We start from the raw sequence: 24569 nt of genomic DNA on the forward strand, positions 1-24569 counted from the left end.
ATGCTAGCCATAATTATAGGCAATCAAGTCTGTGCTGCACTTGTACAAATGACACCAAGCAAGTTTGGATATCATTTGCTAACACATGGGCCACGCCTGTGTGGAAGCCGTTGCTTTCTTGGTTTCCCTCATTTAGCCAGGAGTTTCCATTTTTTGTCCACTACCTGTATATATTATACATACCAGCAGATAACATGGAATATGTAGGGAGCTTGATAGGAATGTCCTTCGACAGCACAATAGTAGGAAACTGCAGATATTCCACATAATGGAAAATGTGACTTTATGTCCTCAACCCCTCTCCTCTTCATCTCCATCCCACAACCCCCCTCCCGACCCCAAAAACAAATCAACCCTCCATTCCAAACTCTGTCCATTATTCCCCCCCCCCCCCAACTCCAACTATCTGTCCTCCACTCACCCTTTCTTCTTCAAGTCCTCATCTGTACCTTCCTAACCACAATTCCACATAATTACGGTTAAGACTGCGAAGGTGTCTTGGTGAAGTAAATGGACGAAAAGGTAATTATATGTTGGACAGAATTGACTGAACAGCGCTAGTTGTAAATCACAGCATGCACTGGCCGGACCCAAGAGCTCTTAAATGAGGTATCAATCGGTATTATACGTGCTGTGGTAACGACGTTTACTCCGTTCAGACACGATCGTGCAACTTTATATTTGGTATACAAACATGCATAAATACACACACATGCCAAAGTCACAACCTTTGTTTCGCTTCCAATTTTCATTCCATAACATGTGTTGTGCTTTCCTGTAGAGATGCCAGGTGTACAAGTTCTGACCATGGATGTAAAATAAAGTCTGTGTTGTCTGTGAAAAAAATGGCTGCTTTTTATTCTTCCAATTAAAACTGCCAAATATTTTGAGACCATCATTGAGGATTTATTCCAGTAGGATATTGATGAGGCAGAAAGAAGACATTACTAGCCCTCTCTTGCCCATTGCTGTACAAAACCAGTTGTAATATGCACAAGGAATGAAATTGAGGTGCTGTTGTATAGAGACAGCCGGGCCTTAACACCCAAACTTGGATCAAGCTTCCTTGTCTAGCCTACAGGGCACTGCTGTCCCCTATGGGCTGATGCCCCCACATCACACGTGTCTCTCTTGGATCGTGTAATTCAAAGCACTCAGCATGATTGGGATTTCCTGCGATGAACAGAGGCCCAAGGCCTGTTGTTCTCCCATAGCAGACAGGTCTGAAGTATCCATCTTTCTTTTAACTGCTTCTCCTCCTGCTCCAAAATAGCATTTTTGTATTGTTTATCAACTCGCACTGAAGAAGGCCAAAATCCCTCAGCTCCTGCAAGATCCACACATTATTCCAGTCACCATTTCCTGGTTTAATTCCCAAAAATGCAACCTTACTGCCTATCTCTACTCCTTTGCCTATTATTACCCTGCGTTCACGAAGCGAAAAGCAAGGTTAGGCATTCGGGTCCGTACGTGTGGCGTACGTGTCTGCATTTTTAAAATTAATTTTCTCGGCAACTGTTGGTCTGATTGAGACAAACCTTTACCATAGGAGTGCCTCCGCCTGCAGATTTTTAAAAAACTCATAATTATGACGTCATAGGTCACGTGATACAGATGCCAACTTGGAAGAATTTTACACCTCTATCTCCCAAACCGCTCAATGGAAAACGTTGAAACAAGGCTCATTGTCAAGTACTCCCCATGGGGAATAAGATATGTTGATGATGTCATAATTCCACAAGTACAACACTTGATCTGATCAGTATGGAAAAAATAAATTCCTCTGCCACTGTTAGTCTGATGGACATGAAATTTGTACCACAGGAGCACCTCCTCCTGTAGAATATTTTAATGACAAGCATGATGTAAGAGGTCACGTGGTACAGGCGCCATCCTGGAAAAACTGAAAAACGTTGCACCTCTACATCTCCAAAAACCGCTCCATGGAAAAAATTGAAACGTAGCTCATTGTAAAGAACTCCGCATGCCGAATAGGTGTTAACGATGATGTCAGTGTCGTAATTTTGACGTCATAATTTGACATGGACAACGCTCAAGTCTGATCAGTTTGAAATTTATTGAGCATGATCTATGCAACAATTATATTAGAGAATATAAATTTATGATGTCATTGCTCACGTGGTCTGGCAGCCATATTGGATCAAAGAAAAAAAAATGCTCAAAAACAGAAGAGTTGGCTCGCAACAAGTTGCTACGCAGGGTAAGTATTCTATGAATACCATCTAGTCCTGATTGGGGAATTCATGGAAATGTACTACTTCCAGTCAAGCAACGTTTGTTGCGAGCACAGACATGTAACATGTTAATACTCTCAGGTCTTGCAACAAACAAGGCCAATGGAAAATTGGTCTGCTAGAGATACGACTGGTAGGTATATCACTCATCCTGTTCCTTTTTTCAGACCATACACATGCCTCCTCCATCACGGTTCCCTCTCCAGCGTCGCAGGGTTTGTCCTCTTCATGTTGTCAATTCCCAGATGCTCAGCCATCTTACTTCTTCAATTCCTAACACAATTCACTAGAACCTCTCCATTTCATTCGCAAGTTGTCTGAGATTTCCCTCGGCACGGAGTGTCTTTACATTCTGCATCCCTCGTGTAAAAAGCTCCAGATGCTGAAATGACTTTCGGTTCTCCCTCGCAGAATACTTTGCACATCAATATAAATGGAAACAGCCACAAGACAAGGCCGCTTCACCCATCAACGTCACATCATATAATCAATCTGTTGGGCTGACAGGTTGGCCTAGAGCTACGCACACCTATCAATGTTAATCAATCTATTTACCTTCTACATAATTATGACATCATACAACGTATAGACGTGGGTGCACACATTTGTTATAAATATATATATTAATGGTAACAAATCACGTTATATGAATGATCAACGGTTTAAAATTCCATGCTCCTCCCCATCTCCGCAGCATGGACAGAGCGCAGCATTTCAAACAAGCATCACCTTACCCCAAACCTTTAAGGAAATTCCACTCTGTTTTATTTGATTTATTAATTAGATTAATGAACAGGATTAAATAATTAAATTGATATATGTGGGAAAATTACATGCCCAGACCAGGTATCGAACCCAGGTCCTCTGGAAAACAGTACCAGTGCTCTGTACTTCTAGACTACTGCTCTGTACTCCAGGTCCTCTGGAAAACAGTACCAGTGCTCTGTACTTCTAGACTACTGCTCTGTACTCCAGGTCCTCTGGAAAACCGTACCAATGCCCCGGAAGCATCGACGGAAAGAGTGGCAATCATATGTGTGGGAAAATTGCATGCTCAGTCAAGGTCGCCCAGATAGCTCAGATGGCACAGCACTGGCACCGTTTTCCAGAGGACCTTGGTTCGATTCCTGGTCTGAGCGTGTAATTCTCCCACATATATCAAATTTTTTTTTTTTTAAAGATACAAAACCAAGACCCTGAGATCTTAAGACAGCCACCTTAGCCGTTTTAAAAGCCAACAACAGGCTTGTTTTGTTTTATGAGAAGACAGGATACTTGTGTGGCAAAGTCTGCTTCAGTGCCCATTGATAAATAACACAAAAGTGTGATTAAAATAAATTAATATGCACATGAACATGCCCCAGGGCCTTGTATCATCATTCGAGGAAAGAATACGATTGACCCAGAGTTTACCACCATCTTCCTTTCCTTACCCCTGATTTCTCATCGTATATCCGGATGCCGGAGAACGAGACGGACATGCAGATTTTTTGCTTGTGTTGGTTTTTGTGTCTCCCAATGGCCGCCATCGTCTATCGAAAGAAAGACCTTAATAAGCAACATATCGATAACATTATATTAAAAGCAATAAAACAAACAACAATATAAAGTGACACTTTAAACAAACTTCACAAATAAAGACGTTGTGTACAACAGATCTATCTGCAGACACACATTGCAGGCCGTCATTTCAGGTTTTAGTCATTGTTGTTTAACCTGATAAAGCACAAATATGTAAACAATTTGGCTTTAAAAATGTATTATTTTTAAAAAGCATACGCATGGCAGATACAGGAAAGCAGAGAATCATCAAATTGTTTTGCACACGACCACACAAAATTTCCTGTTTTTCTTTTTTCCTTCCTGAAAGTCCTTGTGGTGTCCATCTTGTTTATCCCGTTTTCTCCACCCCAACCCTCTCCCTTCCACAGATCTCCCGATTTCCCTGTTCTCTACTGTTGTTGCACGTTCGTCTCTCTCCCCCTCGTCTCCCGCTCCCTTTATTATACGTTATATGTGTTAGCTCTTACATGAGCCTGGACTAAATATACCAAAAAATAATAATAATAATTTAAAAAAATAAGCCCAGCTCCTTCCAAATTTCCAGGTTTTCCACTCCCGAGAGTTTGCTTCTGTAATCCATCTTTTTCACCCCATGTGTCCTCCCCAACACCCATTGTTTGTCCACATCTCCCTCTATCTTGTGCTTCAAATCTGCTGTAGATATCCCTATCCTCTCTTAACTGTTCCTTTTGCCCTGTTCCGTCCTGATCCATTCAGGGCATTAGCTCTTCCACGAGCCTCGACTTTGCATACAAAAAATAGCAATAACGCACAGTGCAAATTAGGGTAGATAAAGCAAAAAGGGGACAAACCGGCAAAACGAATGAAGCGTAGCATATAATTATGACAAGTAAACAAGGAATGAGTAGGAGGAGGGAATGTGTGAACGAAAAAAAAGGAGGGAGCAGGCACATAGCAAGAAATGAAGAAAAGCGGAACAACGCTGGACCAAGATTATTGGGGTAATGAATGGTTAAAGCATCCGCTCCGGGTCTGGGATGTCGGCGGTTCGAACCAGGCTCCATCATACTAAAGACTTGAAAAAGAGTACGTGATGCTTCCTTGGCCTTGCTCAATGTAAAGCATTTCAAAACCAGAGCATGGATAAACAACCATAGGTTAGCACCATTAAGCAGGCTTGATGGGCCTGATGACATCCTCCATATTTTAATGCAGTGGTATCTTTATCACTACCACTGATTGACCATAGCCATCTCATACATAAACATCACGGGAATACATTTTGACAATAAAGCCATGGCTACAGGCACATGTTCAGAGGTATGGGAAGGAAGGGGTGGCTGGGGTCAGGAGGGCCTTCCGGGCAGGGAGCAGGTGGGCAGATTTGGGACGTGGCGGTCTGGAGGGGTTTGCGTTGGAATAGATAGAACGAGCTTTGGATGAGAAGCAAAGCAAAAATAAATAAATAATAAAAAAAAGTGAATAGATAAAATGTACCACCTTGGCGTGCTGCATGGCATCCTGGCACATAAGATCGCCCCGCGCTGAGGATACAGACTCGACCCCAATGAGCTTGGCCTTGCAGCGCACACCATCACCACGGAAACGATGGATGAGAGCCAGCTCACTGCGGTTATGGCCTGAGGGGTTAATGGTGGGACGCCAATGGACAGAATGAGAAGAGGCTTTGAGGGCGAGGTATATTGAAAGATCAGGATGTAGTGGGGAATAAAGCATTAGCATGGTGAACCCAACGGATCGTGATCCCAGGAGACAACGCAGCCAAACCTTGTTAGAAATATTGTATGCAAGTCTTTTTGCTTCACTGCTCCACATATATATTCAACGATATTTAACCCAGTGTAACCGACAAATAGGAATAGGGAAAAAAAAAAAAAAAAAAAAAAAACTACAGGATCGTCACAACAGACTACGATCCTGACCGAGGTACAGCTTGGGTAAAAAAAAAAAAAACCTGATCATTCGAGCAGCACACTCCGTTGGGTGAAAACCTGTACGAGTACGGTACGTCATAAAGGGCACAGAGGCCGGCCAAGATGGTGGAATTGGTGGCAGGTTTTACAAAAGAGAACACATGAAGAAAATAGAGGGTGGAAAAAAACAACAAAAAAAACAAAGAGCAGACAAAGAAACTCCATGAACAAAGATCACAAGAGAAATTGCCTTGGGGAGAGAGACAGAGACAGACAGAAAGGGATAGACAAATCCAGACAGAGAGACAGACAGAGATAGAGATAGAGACAGAAACAGAGAGAGATATAGACAGGGACAGAGACGTATAGACAGAGCCAAAGGCAGATACATATAGACAGAGCCAAACACAGAGACGTATAAACAAAGCCAAAGACAGAGATAAACAGAAGCAGAGACATATAGACAGAGACAGATGTATAGACAGAGACAGACATTTAGACAGAGTCAAAGAGATAGACAGATTCAGAGAGATAGACAGATACAGAGATAGATATATACAGAGATAGATTATATACAGAGACAGACACAGAGAGATATATGCAGAGACAGATACAGAGAGAGATATAGATAGGGATGTATAGACAGAACCAAAGACAAAGAGATATGCAGAGCCAAAGACAAAAGATAGACAGAGCCAAAGACAAAGATATAGACAGAGCCAAAGACAGATAGATAGAAACAGAGACATAGACAGAGACAGAGAGGCATAGACAGAGGCAGAGACAAACAGACAGAGAGACAGACAGACACATAGACAGATAGTAGAACACGATCAACGTAGATACATACATATTGTTAGGGCTGTGACCTCGAGATCAAAGGTCGTCTTTGTCCGACTTTTCAATCGACATCATTTGCATTTTCAACGTGTACCTGGGATTTTGCACTGCACATCGTCCACGCCATATACGTATATTATACTCCCGAGTTTCCTTCCATCATTTTATGGCTAACATCGTCGGTACAAACCCCATATGGTTTTCCTGTAATCGTTAACACGAGAGTTTCATGGACGGAACGATGGGAAGAGGATGTGGAAACATGAGCGATCGTTCAACATCGACATCGAGGACAGAAAGAATAACTGACTCTCCCAAATCCCAAACATAGCCTCGCACTTTGCTCAAAAGCCAAGGAACTCTGGGATGTGGAGGGAATTGGGATCGAGGGATGGATTCGGAAAAACTTTTTTAAACAAAACAAACTTTAATCTCGGTGTTAAACAACTTTTTTACACCTAAAAAGTAAAGAACATCAAATTTTACATTCACACTAGCAAATGTAAAAAATAACTAATTAATTCATTGGAACGAGATCCCGCAATTGCGTTTTGGGACTCCGATGGGATCGCTCACCTCCCGTCATATCGAATTCCTTTCGCTTTTTCGATGCGGACAAGCCACCTGGGATGTTCACCCTCTTCCTGTTCACCCTCTTCCTGTACACCCTCTTCCTATACACCCTCTTCTTTTCCTTCCAGCACCTTTTCCTCTGCCCTTTCTCCCACCTTCACCCGCACACCTGTGTCGCGCTTGCGCTTTTCTGGCCACGCCCACTGCGCTACGTCACTTTCCAACTGACTTTGGACCTCTGCAGGTAATTATAACGTGCGCGATATTTATCACCGACACGAACAATCGTCGCTTAATCTATGACGTCAAAACGTCGCGTTATTCTTCGGTGAAGTTCACATTAGTCTAAAATTTCCGTCCACCGCCGTTTATAACACAACTACTGGTCTATAACCGCTTTGGGCCGTCAGCTCGTTCCGAATGAATGAAAGAAAGAATTTTTCTTTAAGAAAAAAAAAATGCTAAAAATAATAAATAATAAAAGAATGAATATATCCAACATGGGCGACTTTGTAATTGACATCAAGAAGAATTGAGTGAACATTACACAGAAACATTTTCACCTTTCCGTCTCTCCTTTTTGGTGCTCACTCGGCCCAGGTGCAGCTCCGCAGGTTGCTGCGGTCCAGCCTCGTTAGACATGGCGTTGACACCTGCCGCAGGTACCGCCTGCGAACGGGCCCGCAATGCACAATCGCTAATGGTGCTCATCGATGGGTACGTGTCGGATCATGGGTGCTGGGTGCTCGATTCCGCTTTATCGGTGCTTGGTGCTGAGCCATGGGCTGTGCAAACCGTTTCTGAACAACTGGGAACAAGTAAGGACTGCAGGTATCCGGAGCAACAGGTGGTACTGTACTCGGTGTGACACTTGCTACTGCCCACCTGTACCTGGCTGGGTTCCTGTGATTTGCTTATTAACAGCTTCAGAGATATTGATGCTTCAGAGATATTGATGCTTCAGAGATATTGATGCTGCGGACCTGCACGCTCGTGGTAAGGTGCCTCTTGCTGGGGGATGTGCAGGTATATTGGATCAGAGCACCTGCGTGGCTGTTATATTATTATATGACAAAGTTTAAAATCAAACCTGAAGGAATCGCGACGGTGGTGCGACCGAGCCAATCTCCATTGCTTGCTCTAACACACACCTGTGGTTGCTCAGATATGCACCTGGAAAACATCTTTCTGACTCACATTGCACAACCATGACATTTTCACCACCATATCAGGTGGGACACAAACAGTGGCGGCAGGGGATTTCCAGATTCCATGACCGCTGTGGCTTTGTTGGTGAAATATTAAAAAGCGGGCTCTTTCATGGCTTCTCCGTTTGTTTGTTCGAGTACTTGCCCCGGACAAAGAAAGAAACGAAAAAACGCTTCAGCCCTTCATCGTTTTCTTTCACGAACACCTGCAAAAGATGAACGGTAAGGGGCATGCGAAAAACGTAAAGGTCTGTTCCTTTTTAGTAGAGGATTGTCAAAGACATACACACATTATATACACTACCGGTCAAAAGTTTTAGAACACCTCAATTTTTCCAGTTTTTATTGAAATTTAAGCAATTCAAGTCCAGTGAATAACCTGAAATGGTACAAAAGTCACCAGTAAACTGCTGGAGGTTAAAAAAAAAGTTTAGGTTAGCAAAAACGGGGAAATAATGTAAATTGCACAGTTATATTGTAAAAAAGGTCTTCTTCAGAGAACAAGTAATGGATTAACAACTTTCAGCTGTTCTGCAGCAATGTAAGTAAATTAAGCCTTGAAAGTTTATACAAACAATTCCTACAGGTGTCCCAACCTCTGCTGATTACTTGATTCCAAACCCCCTGTCTGTATAAAAGCAGTATTGGAACAGACTGTTATTACACCCTCTGAAGCATTATTTGGACAAAATTGCACTGCAGGACATAGTATATTGGAAACTGGAGGAAACTCTGACAGGAAGAGGTCTGGCAGACCCAAAGCCACAACAGAATCAGAAGACAAGTTTCTGAGAGTCAACAGCTTGCGTGATAGGTGGCTCACAGGACAACAGCTTCAAGCACAGCTTAACACTGGTCGAAGTAAGCAAGGCTCAGTTTCAACTGTGAAGAGAAGACTTCGAGCTGCAGGTTTGACAGGTCGAGTGGCAGTAAGAAAGCCATTGCTAAGATGGAAAAATAAGAAAAAGAGGCTTGCCTGGGCCATGAAGCGCCGCCAGTGGACAACTGAAGACTGGAAGAAGGTCTTATGGACCGATGAATCAAAATTTGAAATCTTTTGTTCATCACGCAGAGTTTTTGTACGCCGTTGAGTAGGCGAAAGGATGGTTCCTCAGTGTGTGACACCAACTGTCAAACATTGAGGAGGAAGCGTGATGGTCTGGGGCTCTTTTGCTGGATCCAAAGTCGGCGACTTGCACAAAGTGACTGGCACCCTGAACCAAAATGGCTACCACAGCATTTTGCAGCGCCATGCAATACCATCTGGTATACGCCTTGTTGGTCAGGGTTTCATCCTGCAGCAAGATAATGACCCTAAACACACCTCCATGCTATGTCAAAACTACCGACGAGGAAAAGAAAAAGACGGTAGGCTTCAAATCATGGAATGGTCAGCACAGTCTCCAGACTTAAACCCCATCGAGCTGGTTTGCGAAGAACTGGACAGAAGGGTGAAAGCAAAGCAACCTACAAGTGCAACACATTTGTGGGAACTTCTGCAACAGTGTTGGGAAGAATTTCCCGAACAATATTTGATTTCCATTGTAGAAAGAATGCCACGAGTGTGTTCGGCGGTTATATCTGCAAAAGGTGGCTACTTTGCTGAGTCCAAAATTTAAATTAAATTTTGTTAAACAAAATGATTCCATGATTTATTTTTTATCTCCAATTGTTTATTTGTTCTATGCTTAATTTCAGACTACATTGAGACATTAAACTGCGTAAATTTCAATAAAAACTCGAAACATTGAGGTGTTCCAAAACTTTTGACCAGTAGTGTATATATATATTCTCATGCCTAATAGGTAGAGCTGATACAACGATTTAGACAAAAGAGACTCTAAAATAAACACGGGGCAATCATACTCCAAGCACTCACCTGGAAGAATAAACCGTATACTGCACTGAATAAAGGTATTTAAAACAATTTGAATGGTTTCCAGAAGACAAGGCAGCATGTAGAATCATACTAACATAATCCTAAGACTTTAAACATACAGACCAAAAAAATACCTATTTTGGGGGTACCCAAAAATAAAAATACCAAAAAAATTCCCCCCCCCCCCCCCTCCACCCTGTATACCTCCTCAGACCCCAATCTTTCTATTTGGTACATGACGGGTGATAAAGGTTGTGGTGAAGCTTCATTGAAATTGTGTATGTAGTTTCAGAGAAAAGAGCAAATACCTATTTTGGGGGGTCAAACCTGGATGCACTTTGACCCCCGGTAAACCCCCTTAGATCCCAAATTGTTTATTTCATGCCGTGAACAAACTTTAGTCACAACACAACAAATATAACTTGTGCCAAATTTGGTCACAATCCCATCAGCGGTTTCAGAGAAGAAGTTTCAAGTGTTTACGGACGGACGGACAGACGACGCACCATCGCATAAGCTCACCTGAACTTCGATCCAGGTGAGCTAAAAAGAGGTGTATATATATATATATATATATATATATATATATATATATATATATATATATATATATATATACACACACAGTGCAGTCAGAAAGTATTCAGACCCCTTCACTTTTTTCACATTTTGTTATGTTGCAGCCTTATGCTGAAATCGTTTAAATTCATTTTTTCCCTCATCAATCTACACTCAATACCCCATAATTACAAAGAGAAAACAGGATTTTAGAAAGTTTTGCAAATTTATTAAAAAGAAAAAACTGAAATATCACATTGACATAAGTATTCAGACCCTTTGCCATGACACTTGAAATTTAGCTCAGGTGCCTCCCATTTCTCTTGATCATCTTTGAGATGTTTCTCCACCTTGATTGGAGTCCACCTGTGGTAAATTCAATTGATTGGACATGATTTGGAAAGGCACACACCTGTCTATATAAGATCTCACAGCTGACAATGCATATCAGAGCAAAAACCAGGCCATGAGGTCGAAGGAACTGCCTGCAGAGCTCAGAGACAGGATTGTGTCGAGGCACAGATCTGGGGAAGCCTACAAAAAATATCTGCTGCATTGAAGGTTCCCTCGAGCACAGTGGCCTCCATAATTCTTAAATGGAAGAAGTTTGGAACAACCAGGCCTCTTCCTAGAGCTGGCCGCCCGGCCAAACTGAGCAATCAGGGGAGAAGGGCCTTGGTAAGAGAGGTGACCAAGAACCCGATGGTCACTCTGGCTGAGCTCCAGAGATCCTGTGTGGAGATGGGAGAAACTTCCAGAAGGACAACCATCACTGCAACACTCCACCGATCTGGGCTTTATGGCAGGGTGGCCAGACCTCTCCTCAGTGAGACACATTTATGGCAGAGTGGCCAGACGGAGTGGCCTCTCCTCAGTGAAAGACACATGAACGCCCGGTTGGAGGTTGCAAAAAAGCACCGAAAGGACTCTCAAACTGTGAGAAACAAGATTATTTGGTATGATGAAACCAAGATTGAACTGTTTGGCTTCCGTCTGGCCAATTGGAATCAAGTTGTTCCTCTTTCATAAACTGACGGTTGTAGGCAGACAAACAGACTTGCAGGACACTTATCTGGGTCTTGTCTCGCCTAAGCATCATGAAAGCAATCATGAGATCTTTGTCAGTCATCAACAATTTATTGGTCTTGGGTGCGGCGTTGAGAGGCTAGAGTCACCCGCTCGAATACCAGGGCTATTGTGGCTGATTCGTCTTACATAGAAGTGGCCATTCAAAGTCATCATGGTGATGTCAGAGAGGAAATACAAGGTATCTAATGAAGGAGGAGGTCAATAGGCCCACCAAGTCTGCACAATCATGCCAACATATTGCTGCTCCCCCATCCCGACTACTTCCAGATACCTAACGAGAGACAACCCAGACACGGTACCTCAATCGCAGGGATATTACCAATGTGAGATCGAGAGAGAGATCAGCATAAATCATCGAAGACAAAAATCCCAAAGAGAAAGTGCATTTCAAACATTGACCTGGACACGTTTCTACATTCAGTCATTATCGGCGAGAGGTCACGGACTTTACCACGGGTACCATTTTGCACAAATGCTTTTGCCCATAAAGATGATTTCCAATCGTCATGGAGGATTGTGAAAGCTGACATCAACATCCCATCTCTTAGTATCATGAACAACCACCCAAAATGGGGTTTGCAATGGTCGCGCAGGATTACAAAAGCTTACATCATCAATCAGGTTCTTCTGCAGTAAGGCCGTGCTGCTCCTGGAATGAAGTAATTCCCATCCCTAGGGTCCAGCCCTTCAGCAGATGCCATGCGATTAGCGTTCAGATCGACAACTTCAAATGCATTTCATTTACCTTCATTCCTTCGGCCATTGCATCGTCTATTCCTTTCATTCCCATTAGACTGTTTTGCTGTTTTCCCAATGATCTATGGTTCCTGGAGGAGCTAATACAAAAATCACATGCAGGAGAAAGACATGAATAGACATCAGTGTACCATTAAGTGAATTGCAAGGACATTAGCACACAATGGATGTCCAACAGGATTGTGCAGAGGTATCAAACTTACCTTTGAGCTGTCCAGTCTGGGTTAGACTCCTGACGCGAGCATAAACTGTCAAATTGGTTCTTCGCTGCAGTGATTTATATCACAAAGTGCATTGTCCTTCGTGTGGACATTAAGCCTGGTCTGTCCCAGCCTACTAGCATTAGCTAGCGGATGTAAAAGATTCCAAGTGTCTTCCGCTTGGAGAATCGGAGAGTTTGGAGAGACTTTCGCTTGGAGAATCGGAGAGTTTCACAGTTTTGGTCACCACATCTGAGGAAGGACACAGTTGTCCCACACAAGGTGCAGCGGAGAGCGACTCGATCGGTGAACGGGCCTAACTCGGCTAAGCGATGAGGAGCTTCTGAATGGAAGAGATGTTAGAAAGGAGGCGATTGTGAGGGCATCTGATAATGATGCTTACGATAATGGAGGGTCAAGACAAAATCGGTGAAGAATAATTTTTCAGCAGAAAGGAGAGGGCAGGGCAGGACAAGGGGGTCACCATTTAAGAGGAAAGTTAGGATGGTGGTGAAGCAGGAGTCTTTCACTCAGGGAGTGGTGAATGCGTGGAATGGTCCACCTGTAAGGATAGTGACAGTACAGTCAAGTAGATGGTTTTAAAATTGAGTTGGATAGGTATCTGGAAGTAGTGGGGATAGGGGGGTACGGAAATTTTGGTGTAATTGCGCAGACTTGATGGGCCTATTGACCTCTTCCTGCGTTAAATACCTTGTCGTACCTCTCCAAAATCAAGTGGCTGATGACATCACCATGATGACTTTGTTTGGCCGCTTCGATGCAAGCCGAATCGACTACAATGGCCCTGGTATTCGAATGGGTGACTCCAGCCTCTCAACAAACAGTCCAAGACCAATAAATTGTTGATGAACGACAAAGATCCCACAGTGTTTTTCACGGTGAGTAGGCGAGTTATGGCCAGCATGTACCCGAAACAAATTAAAAGATACCTCACAGGAGGCATGCCACAGCCCACCTTCCCAGCAACGATGCAAACCAGTCGCCACTTGCAGCACACACAATGATGATGGTGATTGTCCTGAATTTTTTTTTTGTCCAAACAACTGCAGTACAGAACATACTTAGACTATTTAAATGGCCTCTTGAACCAATGAAAAATGGTACTTTTCAAGACACTCTCTTGAGTATTTGTGGCACTTGATTCAGTGGAAGTGCATCAATATCATTTGCTCTGACATTAATGTAAATATCTCTTGCCATCGCTTGACATATGGTGCATTCTGCACGAAATCACTACAGAACTCAAGTTTTCATTAAAACAATTATATGGAAGCAGCTGCTCTGTCTTTTCTCCAGAACTCAACAAACGATTGAGTCGGGAATATCACGTATCATATCTGTGAACGCGGGACTTTCTGAATTGCTTAAGAATGCTCAACGAGGCTCATTGTGCACGTGCTGTGTGTGGTGTGTTCAGTATTAAGACGAAAGAGTGGCAATTTCAAAATGGTTAACCATAATTGTGGTCTTCCTAAATGCAAATTGGTCCCAGGGACATAAAGGGAATATGAGAAATATCCATGGATGATAGGAGTCGGGTTGGTAGGATTTCCTGTTAGTACAGTGGCAGTGGATGTAACGCACGCACACACACACACACACACACACACACACACACACACACACACACACACACACACACACCTCGTTTTTTCATTTCTGTTCCTCACAATTCTATCTCTCTTTTATTCACACACACACACACACACACACACACACACACACACACACACACACACACACACACACACACACACACACTTAATTAATTGTACAGTATCGGTTGTTCCTAAACTTAAATATAAATAATTTAAAGGATTGTTGTAAATTATGTTAATTTCACAACATCCCATATTCAACTTTATTTAAATTGTAAACCTCAAACATAGTTTCTCCACCTAAAGCAAAAGCCTTAACCTGTAAGCAATTGACTCGTTTCCCGACTGCATGGATCATCAGCTGGGCACCGTTGTTCCTCGAGGTTTCAATCCTTTCAGCCCAGGACCTCTCCAAACGGCGGATCCACAACCTCGATCATGGATCCACATCAATTGATGGTAAATCAGTCGATCCACAACCTCAGTTGCGTCCAGGCAGTCAATCAACCCATCAATGCAACATCACTTATCCCAACTTTACTCGCAATAGGATTTAATGTATTATTAAATATTTATAACTTTCCTTACACACTCGATAATATGATATCATTAAATAATATCAGTAGAAACATATTGTGGCTCACCCCCACGGAAGCCAAACAGTTCAATCTTGGTTTCATCAGACCACAGAATCTTGTTTCTCACAGTCTGAGAGTCCTTTAGGTGCTTTTTTGCAAACTCACTCCAACCAGGCTTTCATGTGTCTTTCACTGAGGAGAGGCTTCCGTCTGGCCACTCTGCCATAAAGCCCAGATCGGTGGAGTGTTGCAGTGATGGTTGTCCTTCTGGAAGTTTCTCCCATCTCCACACAGGATCTCTGCAGCTCAGCCAGAGTGACCATTGGGTTCTTGGTCACCTCTCTTACCAAGGTCCTTCTCCCCCGATTGCTCAGTTTAGCCGGGCGGCCAGCTCTGGGAAGAGTCCTGGTTGTTCCAAACTTCTTCCATTTAAGAATTATGGAGGCGACTGTGCTCTTGGGAACCCTCAATGCAGCAGAGATTTTTTCGTAGGCTTCCCCAGATCTGTGCCTCGACACATTCCTGTCTCTGAGCTCTGCAGGCAGTTCCTTCGACCTCATGGCTTGGTTTTTGCTCTGATATGTATTGTCAGCTGTGAGACCTTATATAGACAGGTGTGTGCCTTTCCAAATCATGTCCAATCAATTGAATTTACCACAGGTGGGCTCCAATCAAGGTGGAGAAACATCTCAAAGATGATCAAGAGAAATGGGAGGCACCTGAGCTAAATTTCAAGTGTCATAGCAAAGGGTCTGAATACTTATGTCAATGTGATATTTCTGTTTTTTATTTTTAATAAATTTGCAAAACTTTCTAAAATCCTGTTTTCTCTTTGTCATTATGGGGTATTGAGTGTAGATTGATGAGGGAAAAAATGAATTTAAACGATTTCAGCATAAGGCTGCAACATAACAAAATGTGAAAAATGTGAAGGGGTCTGAATACTTTCTGAATGCACTGTATATATATATATATGTCGTGGTCAAAATTATTGGCACCCTTGCACTTTTTTCAAATAATTCACAATTTTCTCTAAGAAATAAGTTGAAATTGACAAAAGTATTTGGTCTCCACAATTCCGAGCCTAAGGAACTTTGTAGCCAGAAGCGGTTTTTTTATTTAAATTGTGCCTGGCTGCTCCCAGACGTGTTTTGTGCACAACAAACAGGTTCATGTGTGACAGGCATTTCCTGTTGGTCAAAATGCATGCAGCAATAGGTGATGTGGCTTGTTTTCTGGCACCCACTGCAGTACTGGCGTCTGAATACAGTATACAATATATGTTCTGCACTGTTTATTTATTTTTTCCTGTCCAAAGAAAATAAAAAAGAGCAACGACAAGCTTGTCATAACATCCACTCGACTGTGTTATATCATCCAATTAGGCTTCAAATTATTACCTGCATTGGAAATAATAGATGCAATATAAGCAATTTGGGAGGACATGCAAACTCGTTGCGATCCACAAAGAGAATGTATATAGCATACATACAGTGGTCAGGTGTGTCCTGTTAAGATGTCTCATTCTGGCTATTTACCTTTAATAACCCCCTGAATGTGCTGTGCACCTCAGATTAGTCTGTTAATGCCTCCACATTATCCTCCTCCATGCCTCAAACCACCATAGTTGCCTCTCCAGCGTCCATGTGGGCTATTTAAAATCCTTTTCCAAATCTGTTATTTTATGTATTCTTTCCTGCTGCATAAACCAGCCATTATATATTTTTTATTTATATATATATATATATTTACAGTATATATACAGTGTATATATACATATATATATATGTATATATATATATATATATATATATATATATATATATATATATATATATATATATACATATATATATATATATATATATTGTTGCGGTTTTGAGTTTGTACAGTGAGTTTAATAAAGGTTAAAATTTCCCCCTCATAGTTAGTCACACAAGCAACATGTAGCCTCGGGATAGTATAGTTATGTCTTCGTATTTCTAAGCTTAGTCCTTTTCCATTGTTAGTTCTGCATTGAGTAGAGCCAGGAGAATAGGCCCTACTTCTACCGACTTTCCAGCTACCCATGCCTCATGCCCCTTTGTGCTAACTTTGGTTCATTTTGGGCGAGTTAACACGAGGCAGGCTAGGAAGGTCGGGGCGGAGCCGAAGGCGGAGCGGCAGAAGCGCTGACGGTAAGCACGAGCCGCCAATCAGGGCTCAAAGGTGGTGGCCTTGCGTTTCATCACAGGGCGTGGTAAGAAGGTTCGAGGGGGTTCCAGAAGGTTCCGGGGCGTAGCTATATAACCCGCTGCACAAAGCCCTCGAAAGGACTCGCGCAAAAAGGATTGGTGAAAGGACTGCCCGAAAAGGACTGCTCGAAAGGACTCACTGATGAGAGAAGGACTCTCGCTGATGAACAAAGGATTTGCCCAGGGAGAACTCACGCACACTAACCAACTTGGAGGGATCGAGGAAGAGGAGTTGTCAGCATCAGAGAATTGTGAAAGATACGCGGGCGCAGCCAAATGCCCATGAACTGAAAGACGTGCTATTAATGAGTGACGCTCGGTTGAGTTTGAGGCCGATCGTTATGCAGTGCATTAAGACGCACGAGTGAAAAACGGCTGTGTAATCGCCAACCGCGCTGAGAGTCCCACATTTACCGTTACACCTCAATGGCTGCGTTGTTCGGGAGACACGCCACGAGGTTCCTGCCATCACCTGCTGCCATCTCCGCAGGACGTGCTGGGACCGTGGAGAGCCGGACGGGGGCCGTCTCTGGATGACCACGTCGACGCGTTGGCTGAACATCTACCCATCTGCAATTCCCTTTGTGAGTGTGACGGGCCCGAGTCCGGGGAATAAGATAAGATTGATTAAGTGCTGCCCTGTGTCTCTGCGTCCCCGATCATTGTACATATGTGTGGGAATAATTAAACCTGTGTTCTTCCTTTCTTCCATTCAATCATTTCTGTGGTTTCTTCATTGGCTAAGCGTGGTACGAATAGCACCGCTCAAATCGGGTTCCACTAACTAAGACTGCACGGACCACGTGGTACTCAATCCACTCGGCATACTCAAACCTCACGTGGCTCGTGCGAGGCTTGTTTCCTCGCTTCCGTGGCGGCGCAAGGAATTAGGTACGAGCGAGATTTGGTCCTGAGTCCCTACTTTGCGTTTGCCCGGAAGGGACGTTGCAAGTCTCGGTTCTGTCAAGCCCAGAAAGAACAAGGGGATTAATCCCCCCTTGGTAAGGGGAAGAAGGGTGGCATAGAACCGTAACAATTGGCATTCAGGAGTGGGGATTTGGAACCTGGGACAAAATTTTTAGACAAAATTTTGGACACCAATTTTACATATTGGCCATAACAATTGGTGTCGTGGAGGATTGGATCTGGAGTGCACTTCACGCACTTGAAATTGCGAGTGGACGAAATTTAGTTTTTAAAAAACCAAAATTTTAAGTTTGTACCATGGCTAGTCAAGACAGTCGAATGCCGGTGGCGGTAGAAGATGAGGTAAATGAAGAGGAGGAATTAATGACCCAGGACCCATGGGAAGAATTGGTAGAAGAGGAGGAAGCAGAAGAAGGGCCGGCAGCAGGGGTAGAAAATGGCGGCCACATGGCGATGGAAGCGGAGCCCGCGGTGCCACGGTACATGCAATTATTTATGGCGCAAATACAGGCATCCATAAAAATGGAGGGGGATCGACTGAATGGCAAAATGGACACCCAAGAAAATAAATTGAAAGAAATGAGGGACGAAGCAAGATGTAACATGGGAAAATTGGAAAGGAAAATGGGTGGCCAATTGAACGAAATGGGTGACAAATACATCCGGGGAATAAAAGAAATGTGGGAGGACATTGGGCTCGGGTTGAGCGAGGAGGTCGCATTGGTACGCAATGAGGTAACGCGATGTGAGGAACGCGTGGAGAGCGAGGTCGAGCAGAGCACAGCTAAATTGACTGAGGGGATAGAAATCGCGACACGGGGTGTAAAAGAGCCGACGGCCGCCGAATTGGACAAGGAAATTTTATGCGTGCCGGCGGTCGTTGAGCTAGAAAAAGAAATAATTCAAATTGAAGAAGAAATGATTGGGGCCAAAGAGATGGCCGAAATAGAGGATAGAGCACAGAGGGAAGAAATGGGATTTGCACATAGTCTGCATTTGCACCGTGATGCCGTGCTTGCTAACCCCAATAAAAGTTTGCAGGTGCTGCTGCCGGAGAAGGAGGTCCCTAAGGTGAGTGGGAGTGTGTTTGGCGGGAAAAGGGTTTTGGCGTGCTTGGGATCGAGACGAAACCCGGGCGGTCATGGAAGGTCCATGGTGCGGTGTATGAGGGCGAATGGCGCACATGCGAGAGAAAAGTGTGCACCAGAGTGCGAGTGTATGACGGAATGTGCACGAGAAGGGTGTATGGAAAAAGAGTGTGTGATGGCCGAGGAGAGTGAGAGAGAATGCACACCAGAGCGTGTTGTACAGAGTGTGCAGGAGTGCGTTTAGCGTGATGGATAGCCGACGTGAGCCCTCGGTGAGTTGGGTGCGGCAGGGACCGGCGGGGATCGATGCCACGGCCGTGTCACAAGGACCGACATGCACGATTCGCGCCGGCCCCCGCCCTGTATGGTTGGTGCCGCGCCATGGCGGGAAAGGTGATCGGCAAGGTTCAAGGGGAGGTAGGAGAGTTCGGGGCCGCGCCCCCTGGCAGGTGCGGTGCTCCGACCGTGGGCGGTTGGGCCATCGTGCGTGGGACCGTGAGGCCCCGTGCAGGGATGGGCCGCTGCACCTCGGCCCTTCCATGCCTCCTCCCCTGGATCGAAAACAGACGGACCCAACCTACAGCAGACTAAACACCCGCATGAATCGCTCGGCTTTTCGAAGCCGAGCTGTGACGACGTATTTCCGCACAAAGAGGATCCAGTGTAGTGGATGAATGGCAATAGTGTTGGGGAATGGTACCCTGCATGTAGCAATGGTAGTTTTACCATTCCTCACTCTGGGCTCATGAGCATTAGAGGGGGATGGCAGTGACAGGCACATGTTGGGCCAGCGATGGATACCTCCATGGGGCACCGAAGCTAGCCGAGGGATGGCTAGGATAATTGATAGGAAATTAGATGACAGTAGAAGACAAAAGATTTAAGTAGTGACATTTGTACTGTAGAGGGGACGTAGAGAGATTAGATGGATGTTAATGACAAAGGGTGTGCTTAGTTTAATGGGATGACGGGGAAGCACGAGTATTAGGGGAAAAGCAGATAGATTGATGATGCTGTGGGTTTGAGAATTTGTATTGAGACAAATGGAATTGTGTTTGAAGTGTATGGAAAATGGTGTGGGAGCACAAAAGGTGTGCGAGACAAAGGGTGTGTGAAATAATTGGTGTGCGAATAAATGGTGTGGAATGCTTGGTGCGAAGGACTGAATGGGGGGGAGAGTGGAACCCATTCGCGAAAGCCCGGGGGGGGGGGGGGTAGTGTAAAGTCAGGTAGAGGGCTTAGGTAAATTGTTTGGATATTGACACTTGTGGTGCAGGTAGCGGCAAGTAGTGCTTTGGTTGGGTGCATGAGTCGGTGAAATGGCTGGGCGTGTGGCTTAATTGGTGTGTGTGGTTACTGGGGCACTCTGGCACTGGTAGTTTGTCAGCCAGGTGAGGCCGCATGTAGGCTCTGGGAGCCAGTCAGAGTAGTTGTGAGTTGTTCAGTGGGGCCCGAGGATCCAAGGGAAGGACCCAGGTAGCCCAATGCCAAGGAGGGCATCAGGGGATAAAGTGCCAGGAGGGGCCTTCCCCAGTTTAGGTAGTCGCAGGAGCAGGTAAGCTCAGGTGGCGACTTCAGTGGCGGAGGTGCGCAGGGAGTTGGACCTGCTAGTGGAGCCACATGACCCAGCCCCTAAATTGTGCAAGGGCACAGAGTGAAAAATTGGGGAGTGAGACCCAAATTTGGATGCCATCACAGGTGGGCAATGGGAATTCGGTTTTTAGAACCACATAGTTTAAAGATGGCCGATTGGCAGGCTATAACCCTGGGTATTTAAAATGAGTAAATGTCAGTAGAGTATTTAGGATGAGAGAATTCCCTTCGCGCCATCCACATCCATTCACCAAGGAGGATGAAGCACCGCACCAAGATCAAGTGAACTGTTGAGTGAGCAAGACACAACATGACGTAATGGGACATTGTGTTTGTTCCATTCCTTCCTTCCTGGGAGGGATTGGGAGACGAATTTCGTTTAGAGGGGGATATGGGAGACAAGACGCAGAGACAAATTTGAATTTGTAAATACAAGGAATGGCCAGGGTAATGTAAGCTGACGTTGGGGGGTACGAACGGTTAGGGATGAGCTTGCTCTGCTCGCTCTTCCGTGCCCCTCATGCTGCATTACCTTGTATTGCTGTGTACCTTTGTGCCCTTTCCGCTTTGCTGGTCATGCTTTGTCTCTCCTCCCCCCCCAGGACCATTTTGGAGGTGGAACTGTGCAGCACCATCGACCTGTGCAGCATTCATGTGCAGATGCACCTTGCTACATCTGTGCAGCAACCCTGCTGCACTTTGCTACATCTGTGCAGCTGAACTGCGTGGCACTTTGCTGCCGTATCCTTTATTGTAACTTTGCTGCACATATTACACTCATGGCCCACAGATTTTGTGGCCTTACACCTCACCTGTGTAGCATTTTGCTGCAAACTCACCTTGCATCTTCGGACCACTTGTTTTGAGTGGCATCAATGTCACGCAGTTGGACCACATAGGGTTGGCCCTGCTGGCAAATAAATAAACACAGTTTTTGTGTATCTTTATTATTGTGTGCTCGGGACTAGAAGATTGTAAGTTTATGTGGCCCTGAAGAGCAGGAATGGCCTGTATGCCGGTCCGGGGACTTGCCGGTTCGATATGTGCACACAGAAGATAGAAGATGCAAGACACCAGCAGCAAAAATGTGAATTGACTTTTGAAATGTGTATTTGTGCTTTGCTGTGCTTTCTCTCCCCTCCAATCTTCTTTCCAAAAAGGACAGGTCCTGGGTCGTAGAACTGTAAATAAGGTTAGGTTTTGTGCTTGTATATAAAAATGCTGCCCACCGGCTTTATGTTTAGTTTGAAAACCATTCCACAATTCGGTTAATTGTGGGCGTGAGTCTGTTAGTTAGCGACTCAACGCAGTGGGTGAGACATATTTAGTGTTGTAAAACTGTCGCACACACGGGTTAGAGTAAATGTTAGGGGGAACCACATCTGTATGTCACATGTAATTAAAAGTTAGTCCGAGATCTTTCTCAAAACCGGTCGTTCCAGTTTTTGTAGGTTTGACTCGGGGACGAGTCTGACGAGGGAGAGGGGCAGTGTTGTGGTTTTGAGTTTGTACAGTGAGTTTAATAAAGGTTAAAATTTCCCCCTCATAGTTAGTCACACAAGCAACATGTAGCCTCGCGATAGTATAGTTATGTCTTAGTATTTGTAAGCTTAGTCCTTTTCCATTGTTAGTTCTGCATTGAGTAGAGCCAGGAGAATAGGCCCTACTTCTACCGACTTTCCAGCTACCCTAGCCTCATGCCCCTTTGCGCTAACTTTGGTTCATTTTGGGCGAGTTAACATGAGACAGGCTAGGAAGGTCGGGGCGGAGCCGAAGGCGGAGCGGCAGAAGCGCTGACGGTAAGCACGAGCCGCCAATCAGGGCTCAGAGGTGGTGGCGGCGGCATTGCGTCACAGAGCGTGGTAAGAAAGTTCGAGGGGGTTCCAGAAGGTTCGGGGGCATAGCTATATAACCCGCTGCACAAAGCCCTCGAAAGGACTCGCGCGAAAAGGATTGGTGAAAGGACTGCTCGAAAGGACTCGCTGATGAGAGAGAAGGACTCTCGCTGATGAACAAAGGATTTGCCCAGGGAGAACTCGCATGCACTAACCAACTTGGAGGGATCGAGGAAGAGGAGTTGTCAGTGTCAGAGAACTGTAAAAGATACGCGGGCGCAGCCAGACGTGCATGAACTGAAAGACGCGCTATTAATGAGTGACGCTCGTTTGGGTTTGAGGCCATTTGCTATGCAGTGAATTAAGACGCACGAGTGAAAAACGGCTGTGTAATCGCCAGCTGCGCTGAGAGTCTCACATTTACCGTTCCACCTCATCGGCTGCATTGTTCGGGAGACACGCCACGAGGTGCCTGCCATCGCCTGCTGCCATCTTCATGGGACATGCTGGGACCCTGGAGAGCCGGACAGGGGCTGTCTCTGGACGACCACGTCGACACGTTGGCTGAAAATCTACCCATCTGCAATTCCCTTTGTGAGTGTGACGGACCCGAGTCCCGGGAATAAGATCAGATTGATTAAGTGCTGCCCTGTGTCTCTGCGTCCCCGATCATTGTTCATACATGTGGAAATAATTAAACCTGTGTTCTTCCTTTCTTCCATTCGATCGTTTCTGTGGTTTCTTCATTGGCTAAGCGTGGTACGAATCGAACCGCTCAAATCGGGTTCCACTAACTAAGACTGCACGGACCACGTGGTACTCAATTCGCTCAGCGTACTCAAACCTCACGTGGCTCGTGCAAGGCTTGTTTCCTCGCTTCCGTGGCGGCACAAGGAATTAGGTACGAGCGAGGTTTGGTCCCGAGACCCAACTTTGCGTTTGCCCGGAAGGGACGTTGCAAGTCTCGGTTCCGTCAAGCCCAGAAAGAACAAGGGGATTAATCCCCCCTTGGTAAGGGGAAGAAGGGCGGCGTATAACCGTAACAATATATGTATGTATGTGTATATATATATATATATATATATATATATATATATATATATATATATATATACATACATACATATATATATATATATATATATATATATATATATATATATATATATATATATATATATATATATATACATATATATATATATATATATATATATATATATATATATATATATATATATATATATATATATATATATTGTTGCGGATCTCTCCGTCAGCCTTCTCCCCTTAAGAAGGGGGGATTAGTCCCCTTGTCCGCGACTGACCGACGTGTGTCCTGGGCGTCCCAACGCTCCTCCCGGTCGGGAGCAGCCAGGGTATTTGGTCCACAAAAAGTCCCAAGGACCTGAGTGCCACTCCTGAATGCGAGCAAGGCAGGGACTCCCGCTCGAACCCCGGTTTGGATGGTCTAGTTGCCGAACGGTTTTTAGCAACCCGAAGTTCGAGTCATTTAGCAAAGACTAAACCCGATCCTGAAACGTTGGCCAAGTCGTGCCACAGGTGTCCAATGAGGGAAATCACAATGACGACGGATGTAAGGGAAAGAAAGGCAAGGTAGGAAGAAGAAATCTAATTTATTATTATTATTTACAAATCATCAAAATAACCAAGGAGAAAGAAGGATAAGAAAATAACGACAGAAAGGAGCCAGGAGACACAGTGCAATGATTAGCTTATATATATCAGTCTTACTTAACCCCAAGGACAAGACAAAGACAGACAATGAGCACACTTACACGGGGAATGATGGCAGGAACGAATGCAGGAGGTGGATGGCTGGAGGGAGAGGGAGGACCACGGGAACTGTGTACTGGTC

The 24569-nt window shown here is 44.6% G+C and overlaps 1 protein-coding gene and 1 long non-coding RNA gene across 5 annotated transcripts in view; one reads left to right on the top strand and one right to left on the bottom strand.

Annotated features, from left to right (window-relative positions):
* Positions 1–7904, bottom strand: part of DAB1 (DAB adaptor protein 1) — a 97356-nt gene extending 89452 nt beyond the window's left edge. For 2 of the 4 annotated variants that reach the window (XM_068110773.2, XM_068110765.2), the window contains exons 1-3: positions 7690–7904; positions 5280–5419; positions 3689–3787 (exon numbers count right to left, since the gene is read on the bottom strand). In XM_068110773.2, coding sequence (XP_067966874.2) covers positions 3689–3787; positions 5280–5419; positions 7690–7837 — 387 coding nt within the window. In that variant the 5' untranslated portion in view covers positions 7838–7904. Of the gene's footprint in view, positions 1–3688; positions 3788–5279; positions 5420–7129; positions 7428–7689 lie in introns of those variants that run through there. The other 2 variants (XM_068110779.2, XM_078771356.1) reach the window with 2 other exon arrangements.
* Positions 7905–7915: 11 nt separating this feature from the next.
* LOC137423528 (uncharacterized) lies at positions 7916–23411 on the top strand. The gene is made up of 2 exons (XR_010983734.2): positions 7916–8556; positions 21458–23411. It is a non-coding gene; the product is annotated as an uncharacterized LOC137423528 (long non-coding RNA).
* The last annotated feature ends 1158 nt before the right edge of the window (positions 23412–24569 follow it).

The sequence above is a fragment of the Myxine glutinosa genome, chromosome 1 (genome assembly GCF_964187855.1).
Source record: "Myxine glutinosa chromosome 1, kmMyxGlut1.1, whole genome shotgun sequence".
Classification (NCBI taxonomy): domain Eukaryota; kingdom Metazoa; phylum Chordata; class Myxini; order Myxiniformes; family Myxinidae; genus Myxine; species Myxine glutinosa.